Raw genomic sequence first — 10,158 nt, 5'->3', positions numbered from 1 at the left:
AAGAAATCAGTGAAAATGTCCCACTGGGAACTGGGTCCAGAATAATGGAAAGAAAAGGATTAGGGTTTATTCAATTTTGGAGGTTAGGTTTTGTTTGGCTTTAAAGTGCAGATTTTCCATCGGAGTAACTGTCACCGGAGCAAATGTCTTGGAGCCACTTGAACAGTGTGATGTTTTTGTATCTACATCCATGTCAAAATCAAGGGAGAAAATAAGAATGAAGCACTGTGGTAATATACCATACATATTTATAAAGATAAAATTAAAATTTTGTGCGTTGATAAACGAAGGAAGGACAAACTATTCTTAAATAAAAATACAAGTTTTCATACCATGTGTGAATATTGAAAAAAGAGTAGATAATGCTTATAACTGTATATCGCCCTTAAAGTACCCACAGGTCACTCCATGATTTACCAGAAATATTCAAAAATATTTAGAGAATTAGTATTCTACATAATAGCAGTTCTAAGCAGAATAATGATATCTGCATTTAATTGCAAAATTTTCTAATTGCACTATGTAATAGTCCTTGAAGTGAAAGAAATTGTCCAAAAGTCTTTAATAACCCCCAAGTGAAAATGAAAATAGAGCAGCAATGCTAGACCCCCCCCCAAAAAAAAAAACAATGATAGACTTATGAAATCTGTTTAAAAAACCACTCTCATTTCCTTTGCATTTATACAATACATTACATGTAAAAATATTTCCACTTTTCTAACATCATTAGTGGTCATTATATTTCATTTCCTTCATTGATCTACAGAACAACTGTAGATCTGTTCAATGACAACAGTCTCTGTTGAGCAATAGCATCAATGGGTTCACACCAGTCAATATTCTCCTCTTCATCAAGACATCCAAGCTGAAAGGTGACTTTCTCTGATCCTCCAGAATCCTGACCTCCTGTCATACCAAAGGTAAATCTTTGAGGACCTAGCATCCATTCTCCATCAGACTGACCTTTGACCTTTGACCCCTCATGCAGTGTAGAAAAGGTCAGACAGGACAAACTATGCAGGATGGAATTCACAGGTGGCCCGTCTCCACCCCCTCCCAGGTCTGACGCGCGCTTCTTGTCGTTGAGTTCAGGTGCGCTGGATGATACATGTATATTCCCACTGGCGGGAGGAAGTAGAGTTTTCAAGTCTAAACACATCGGTGCTCCTGCATCGAAACATATTGATATATCCGAGTCTATGCTGCTGCTTGAGAATGGACTGAAAAGAGATCCACTTCCTCCTGTAGTCTCCGAGCCTGACTCTGAGCTTGTGGTCCATGGATCTGAGCTCAAAGTCGAGTTTGAATCAAGTCTGAATCTGTGGAGACCCCTTTCTTCTGCATCCATCTCGAGGAGCTTCTCTGTAGCCTTTTCATAACCTAATGAGCTGGACCTGATGAAGAGCTCTTTTGCATGGGATTGATCCTCTGGTAAACCTGGTCATGAAATAAATAGAATAAAGAATTTAGGGATGGAGAGATTTGAATACATTCATCAAATGGAAAAGTGAAACATTGTTTAGTCTTAATGTTATAGGTTTGTGTGACAAAGCTTATATTTTTGTTAGTTATATGATTTTACCCCACAGTAAATAATCATCACTGTCAAATAGAACCCTCTTAAGGTATCAAACTTCTCAAAAATGGTTGGGAATTTGGTACAGCTGGACTGATTCTCCATTTTATCTTCCTCAAATTGGTATTCTTAGCCCATCATTATTATGATTTTACAGCCATATTATATGAATCACAAGTGTGCATATGGGAATATGGTTCATCGTTTAATTAGTAGCATTAAACATGTCCACAAACAAAAGACATTTGGTCCTTTGGTTTGGGATCTTACATTGTTACGATACTTGTTCAGAATCCTGCACATATAAGGCACATTCCCAGATGGTTCTTACCTCCTAAACCTTGTTCATGGAAGAGAGCCAATGAATAGAGTGAAGGTGCATGGTCTTTGCTTGCTGCAGAGTGGTACAGACTAGATGCCCTCGCTTCATTGGTTTCTACACCCCATCCATACTCATAGCACAATCCAAGATGGTACTGTGCTTCAACATCCTGCGTTCACAAAAGCAATCAAGAAAAATCAAAGATAAAGTTAAGATCTGATAGGTGATTCATGAAGCTGTTCATTGGTAATGAATGACTAAATGCACAACTGGTGGTACTTTCTTGTAGTACATGGTATATACCTATGTAGCTGTCTTACCACCTCAGAACATGTTCAAGTCATCTGTAGAGTCATGCGTAGCTTTACAAATTGCTTTATGAAACACCCACCAAGTTTTTAGTTAAAAGGCAGTTTTATAATCAATGCAAGAATATCAGTGTTTGCTGCAATATGGTTGATACTGCCAATAAGGACACTAGCTTGTACAGCAGCATACACAGTAATTAATGTACAGGACTGCACACAAATGCTTGGCCTGAATTTTGTAGTTGAAATGTTAACTATGCAAAACATTGACCATTCATCATTTTATATGCCTTGAAACATATATCATCAAGGTAATATTTTATGATCAAATAAATAATGTTTGTAACAATTTTTTATTTCTTCAATACAAAAATTAAACAAATTAATAAAGTCTCATGATTAAATAGTATATTACATTGCAATGCAGGAGCTCCTAGCTGCTGCTATATTCAAAACGAACAAATTATTTTTGTCAATTTGATTTGATAAAAATCAACTCTCGACAAATTTCATTGGGTTTTTATGGAAGCTTACTAATGGCAATTGATAAGAAGGTTAATACAACAAGCTACCAATACATCTGCTATCTCACTACCTTTTTCTTTGCAGCTTCTTGAAGATAAGCCACAGCCCTTTGAGGATCAGGTTCTTCACTAGTCATGTAGTACATTCCTAGATAACTCTGGGCCTGGAGATCAAATATGAATAAATACAAAGGTTTATTCACAGTTCAGAATAGGTCAAAAGATGAGAGGAAATTTCTTAGCCTAAAATTTGAAATATATAAACAAAGATTGGCAAAACCATTGCACTTTGCTATTTATCTAGATTGGGCATCCAGAATATGAACGATATGATCAACCAGCACTTCTCAAGTGAATGTTATTATTTTACTTGGCATTTCAAAACATAGGGAAGAGGTAAACAAATCCATAGTTAAACCAAACTGTAGGCCAAAGTTTGAATTAAACCTAAGTTCAGAAGATGGGCCTCACATGTGTCTTACCTGAACCACACCACCTTCAGCTGCCTGTGCGATGAGGGTTAATGCTGTCTGTTCACACTGCTTCACATTACCCCTCCCATCCAGGTGATATGTGCCAAGCTTATACTGGGCGTGTGAATGACCCTGCTCGGCAGCCAGGCCAAAGAACACAGCAGCCTAGAAAATCAAGTGATACATACACATGTTTCATTTTTATTCATGCAACTGTTTAATAAACAATTTTACAAAGAGATACTTTGTGGTACAAAATTTAAAAGTATCACAGACAACAGACATCTTTAAGCTCTGATTGGGTAAGGGGTATAGCAGTAATTGAAAATTGCTCAGCAGTCTGATTATGCGATTTTGTACATTTAAAAAATTCATCTACAGAACAAATTTCAAAACATTTAAGCGCTAAGGAGGGGGGCAGGGGGGAAATTTTGGAGAATAAGTTATCACTGACAAAACTCCAATGACTCGCTGACTTCCAGTTTCGCTATTTATTATTTTTGTGCCATTTTATGGTAACACATGGACTATATGCCCTCCTAGCTCCAAAGAGATGATACTAGCCACCCACCTGTGCTTCATCTTGAAGAACTCCTTTGCCTAGTTCATAACACATGCCAAGGTTGTACTGTCCTTTGCTGTAACCAGATTGACTGGCTATCTTGAAGTGGTGGACCGCTTTCTCTTCATCTCCCTCCGACATCAGGTGACCTCCGATGATGTTGTTGACCCGACCCCAGCACTGCCGGGTCACCTGGTCAAACGGAACTTTAGATTCCCCAGCAGATGGTGGCGGGATACCAGTTGGGATGGAGGAAGATGAAGGGAAGGATGAATCACTTGACTGATTGAATGAAGGAACCTGGGTTGGTGGAGAGACGGATGCTGGTGGAGATGGTTTCTCATTGCTTGTCTTCTGAAGTCCACCTGGATGGTCATCAGAGGGCTAATGAAAGAATAAGAAAAAGAAAACATATAGTCAAATAATATTCATAGCAGGGATGTAACTGGAGTTTTGTATAAAAACCTGAAAATGCGAAGCGGAGCGAGTGAAGCTCTCGCGCCTTACGGCCGGGGGTCCAGGGGCCCGTTTAACTTAAGGGCCCCTGGTGGGGTCCAGGGGCAACGCCCCGGTGGGGGTCGGGGGCGAAGCCCCCCGAAGCCAGAGCATTATTGCACATTTGGGGCCACAGGAGAGGCCATTTCAGGGTTTAAATTGTAAAAAAAATTACCTTTTGTGTAGGTCCTTTTGATTTACACGATGTACGGTACCATCCATTTTCAAGCGAGAACGAATTTAAAAGTACTGTCAAATTGCAAGTTACAATTCAAACAAATTCGCGAATTCTTGCACAAAAAATATTAAGCACCGTAAAAAAATGTAATGCTGATCCGATCACTTCAATAACAAAATTATCCAAGCAATGTTTAAGCTGTTAATTCCGAGTTAAATCACAGTCCGAATGAGAGGTTGGCAAACAAAATATGTGCGGCACATGTGCATGTGTTTGTGTGTGGAAATTGCGATCCAGGGTTCACTTCCGCATTCAAGCCAACTCGCGACAGCTCGACCATCAGAATTTCAGACAGCGAGTGTTCTGTGCATTGAATACTGTAATTACGGTCAGTATACACTGTATACTGACCGTAACGTAATCAGAGCGAATTTCTCAGTAGCCGAGATGTCGCGATTCACGTGGCAAGCAAAGCACATGTACAAAACACATTGGCGATCGATCGTCTTTTTTTAGAACGTGCCGATCGTGAAATTTCGAAGGGGCCGGGTTTTCCGGCAACTTTCGAGGGAGGGAAAACCGGAAAAGTTGAGATTTCATGAAAATACCGGAAATCCGGCAATTTCCGGAAAAGTTACATCTCTGTCATAGACAGCTTATTCAGCATAGTTTTGAGCATTCACTATAATTTCTTTTTCAAGGCAGAAGAGAAAGGGAAGTTTGATTCAAATTTTGAATCGGGGAGCTGAAAGGAAAAAAATGTATTTCAAATGAATACATATTCTGGCTGAGAAGTAGATTCTGAGATATGCATACCATTACACGGCAGAGAAATAATTATGGATACATCCTCAAATGTCTTGTTATTACATCCTTCTAATTCAATGATGTGCACATCAATAAAATCAACTTCATGAATGAACAGCAGGGAATAACGTTACTTCACATATTTGATTACCATTTTTGGTCATACAATGAAAGCTCTCAACTAAGTTAAGGACAGTCAATCAAAATCTGGCACAAAAAAGACCTCTTGTGAAGCACTTATTAAAAGAAGTAAATTTTGATGCAATACCAGGAAAATTATTACCTGGTACATGTACATGTCAAGAAATTCTATCATTGTACCAAAAACACAAGAGCTTTGGATGACTTAAGTTTGATATAAAAGTAATTTACCAACCTTGAAATCCCAATATGGGCTTTCATCTGACAGGTAGGATGAACTTTCATCTGAAGACGATTGAGATGTATCATGGCTCCTCTTCTTGCTTGCCTCTTCCTCTGGAAGAATGCTCCTCCGATGTGATACATGCCTTGATGAATACGGGCATGGTAGGACATGAGCAATAGAGGACAGCAGACGCTCGTGGCCCCTCCTCTGTTTTTCACCAGGTGGTCCTGTCGAGATGAAGCGGCCAAGCTGAAGGCCAAGAACAATGATGGAGCCCTGCAAACAAAATTAATTAAAGGAGATTATTATCACACAAATTTGTATAATGAACTAATATATCTTTCAAAGTAAAATGGATATGAAATGATAGTTACTACTCAGCTCCTTGCAAGAAGATATTTTCAGACCCTTATATGAACAATGCATAACACTTGCCATGTATTGCTTCCAATTGATATGATCACTTACGCTTGAGGCCTGGTTTTGTTCCTGGTCACATTTCAACTAAATAAAATAATTTGCAATCTCATCGTGAGCCTCTGATTTTCACAGACCTAATATCAAGTCAATATCAATTTACGATTGCTACCTGTTCCTTAATGGTATGCAGTAGTTATGCAATCAGGAATGCCACTTAGAAATTAAATATGAAGGAAGATAGAAACTCATACATGTAGAAATGGGCCCCATTTCTAGACTTGCTATTGTAACAAATGCACAATTTCTATAACAAGTTTACTAACAGCTAATGAAATTAAATGATTTCAGTAGATTTAAACTGTTACTGCTAATTTTTCTTATTACAAAATTTATGTAAACTGGCCCAAGGCCTTTTGTACGCAACCTTTAAATATCATTCTGTACGCAAATATATTTATCGCTTAACTAGTTTATTTTAAAAATATTTCACTGTTGAGTGGTCATATTGTATTTCTATTGGAGCAAATTGTGAAGCACAACTGCAAAAAAGGTGTTTTGCCATATAAAAAAATAGATTAAAACTTAGAAATATGTGTTCCCATGGAAGAAAATGTATTTGAAGTAAGTAGGCATTATCATGTTGATCTGAAAAATAGCATCTCTGTATAATTCTGATGCACTGATAAAATATACATACCCATCCCAGAGCTTCTGATGCATAGCTAGACCTACGGAAGGAATCCCATTCTATCCTCTGCTTGAAACTCCTTTGCCATTCTTCATCAGAACTTCCTTGGTGTCCAACCTTCTCAAGTCTGCTGCTGGTGTGCAGACTAAATGTAAAGAGAGAGAGAGAGAAAAAAAACAGCCATGATTCTACAAACATCATCACAACTTTGGCAAATCTTAGTCTCAATCTTAACATTTAATAATTATGTGCTGCACATTAGAAAATAAACCACAATTAGTGTGCTCCTAAAAGTTCACACTTGTTCCCTTATACTGTACAAACATCATCATCATTTTACCACATCCACTTTTCTCAAGGTACAAATTAACCAACTCCCCTGCCTATCTCCCCCCCCCCCCCCCACCTGATGGTAAATGAAAATGGGTCTCCAAAATGGAAAAAGTAACTAAGACAAAAATTACTTAATTCACAATGGTGTCTCTTGAAAATGTACCTCTGGCCTATTATAATTTACAAATAGTCATTTGAAAATGACTAGCATATGATTTATTATATTATTATTATCATAATAATAGCAGGGCCCGCTGGGAGAACATTTTTTGGAACTGAAGTTGCAATAATGGTTAAGAAAATATTCTGTTATTATCATCATCATGGATCACAAATTCACAGCTTTTTCCGTAAACTTCACTTATAAAGTAATCTGAGTGATTTGTTCATATTCAAAGAGAATGACGATTCTCATTTACCTCGCATCAAGTTCATGACTTGGAAAAGAGACGACAATTATCTTATCCTGATGCTTCCTTCGCTGAGATTCGGCAACAGGCTGCCCTCTATTGGCCCAGTAGACACCTCCATGGTAGGACTTAAACAATCCTGAAATACAAAGAAATATATCTCAAAATGTCCATGAACTTGATACTAATTTCAGACTTTTAGATCATTTGAGCTTTAGAGGTAAGACACAAACAGATCTCTCTACATGCTCTAGGGCTAGGCTATATAGAAAAAAAATCTTACTGATTGAGCAAGCAAAGACATATCATTAAAATTGGAGGTTTGCAGAAAATCCATCAAAGAATAAAAGTTAATAGAATTGTATATTTTTAATCATTTGATTTGTGATGTCATGCAAGCAGCTTTCCTACGTATTGTATCCAATCAAATTCCATTTTCTCAGAAAATTGAAAATGATTGTTTATTTCATTGTACCTTCAGTATAAAACATTAAAATAGACAAATCATTTCCTCCTAAAAAAGTCATCATGATCCATTGGCATTAAAAAATTAAAATTGATGGATTTTATAATTATGGGGCAGCTCATACATGACATCACAAATCAAACAGACCCCCTACTTAAAATTCTAATGTTGATGTTTCTTAAACAGTTGCAGATAAAGCCAAAGCCAAAAGGACTTTTATTCTCAAAAATGTTTGTTAAATTATTTTAAACAAACTTTTTATCAGTAAGGGGAAACTTTACTTTTACAACATTTAATGTATTCAAATCAAAATCAATTTGTGGTATCATCATGGCTTAATTCACCACTCCATTCACTGCCATTCAGTTTCATCTCCATGGTCTCCCATTGACTTTGTACACAACGAGCGCACACACAATTACACACACGAGAAGAGAGGTGACTTATTTCAGGATAAGGCCCAATTTGTTTTAAACCTGGCCTTAAAGGACAAGTCCACCCCAACAAAAAGTTGATTTGAATAAAAAGAGAAAAATCCAACAAGCATAACACAGAAAATTTCATCAAAATCAGATGTAAGATAAGAAAGTTATGACATTTCAAGTTTCGCTTAATTTCACAAAACAGTTACAATATGCACATCTCGGTCGGTATGCAAATGAGGGAACTGATGACATCACTCACTCACTATTTCTTTTGTATTTTATTATATGAAATATTCTAATTTTCTCCTCATCGTCAAGTGACATGAAATAACATTTAATTCCTCCATGAACACGTGAAATTAGCATTGTTTGATACTATATGGTTCAGTCAAGTTGGTCCAGATTGTCAGATGTGTAAAAAATGAAATATTGTATAATTCAAACAATAGAAAACAAAAGAAATGAGGGAATTCATCAATCGTCTCATTTGCATGTGACAGAGTTGTGCATATCACTGTTTTGTAAAAAATAAATAAATTTTAAATACTTATTTTACATCCGATTTTGATGAGATTTTCAGCATTTATGCTAAGTTAGTTTGATTTTTCTTTTTCCATTCAAATCAACATTTTTCTCTGGTGGACTTGACCTTTAATAACTTCTATTAACTCATTAACGTGTAATCATGGTAATACAAACAACTGGGGTTTTTTCATGATTACACCGCCACGGCCTCCGCCTGCGTGCCTCGCATCATCGAAAGCAGAGATGTACACACCCACATACCGCATTGGGCTGTCGACATGGCCATACGCCACCGCACCGGTCGGCTAGGAACCGGCGCGGAGCGTAGGAGCAAGGCCACAAGAGTCCAACAGGGCCAAGCCGAGCCGGTGTCATCAAATCAAAAGCCAGTCCACATGCATGATGCAGGTTTTTACTTACTTTGTGGGAGATTTTGAAGAACCCTGATCATGTCTTATACTTTTCCCGTTTCATCTACGTCGGAAGACATTCGATAGGATAGGACAATACGACCATTTTCCGTGAATTTAGCAGCAGAATCCGTACACTCCCTCAGAAGCGTTTCGCCTGCATCACGTGATACCATCGAATCTAATTTTATCGGCTGACGTAATCGAATCCCGAAAAAAAAAGAAAACAAAAACAACCACCCGCCCCCTTACCCTTTTATCTCATGTATCGTTCCCTCAAGGCCTCAAGATAAACATTTATCATGGACATGGCGTCGAAGCGGGGGGGGGGGGGCACATGATATGGTGTTCCTCCCCACCCCAAAAAGGATAGATAGATATATAGATAGACAGATAGATAGATAGAGATAGATAGATAGATAGATAGACAGATCGCAGACAGACAGGCAGACAGACAGACAGACAGACAGACAGACAGACAGACAGATAGATAGATAGATACATGTAGATAGATAGATAGATAGAGATAGATAGATAGACAGATCGCAGACAGACAGACAGTCAGGCAGACAGACAGACAGACAGACAGACAGACAGATAGATAGATAGATAGATAGATAGATACATGTAGATAGATAGATAGATACATACATACATATAGATAGATAGATACATAGATAGATACATAGATAGATAGATAGATAGAAAGGTAGATAGAAAGGTAGATAGATAGATAGATAGATACATACATACATACATACATACATACATACATAGATAGATAGATACATAGATAGATACATAGATAGATAGATAGATAGATAAATAAATAAAATAAATATGGGGAGAAATCACATTTTTCAAAAATT

General features: G+C 37.4%; 1 protein-coding gene across 1 annotated transcript; it reads right to left on the bottom strand.

Moving 5' to 3' along the window:
* Positions 1–657: 657 nt before the first annotated feature.
* On the bottom strand, positions 658–9,466 carry LOC121422602 (DAP3-binding cell death enhancer 1-like). The gene is made up of 9 exons (XM_041617754.1): positions 9,300–9,466; positions 7,473–7,602; positions 6,730–6,865; positions 5,622–5,888; positions 3,775–4,149; positions 3,213–3,368; positions 2,802–2,894; positions 1,908–2,067; positions 658–1,437 (listed from the first exon to the last, which is right to left on the bottom strand). Exons 1-9 carry the CDS (start codon positions 9,328–9,330, stop codon positions 761–763), a joined length of 2,025 nt encoding a protein of 674 aa, XP_041473688.1. The 5' UTR covers positions 9,331–9,466; the 3' UTR covers positions 658–760.
* Positions 9,467–10,158: the final 692 nt, after the last annotated feature.

This window comes from Lytechinus variegatus, chromosome 10 (assembly GCF_018143015.1).
Source record: "Lytechinus variegatus isolate NC3 chromosome 10, Lvar_3.0, whole genome shotgun sequence".
Taxonomy (NCBI): domain Eukaryota; kingdom Metazoa; phylum Echinodermata; class Echinoidea; order Temnopleuroida; family Toxopneustidae; genus Lytechinus; species Lytechinus variegatus.
Note: the sequence above shows the minus strand (reverse complement) of the source record. Positions and strands in the feature narration are given on the sequence as shown.

Coding starts and splice junctions, on each gene's coding strand:
- LOC121422602 (XM_041617754.1), bottom strand. CDS start 9,330: ATGATCAGGGTTCTTCAAAATCTCCCACAAA. Junction 3,369..3,774: donor TTCTTCAAGATGAAGCACAG/GTGGGTGGCTAG, acceptor TTGATTTTCTAG/GCTGCTGTGTTCTTTGGCCT. Junction 1,438..1,907: donor CCATGAACAAGGTTTAGGAG/GTAAGAACCATC, acceptor TTTCATGACCAG/GTTTACCAGAGGATCAATCC.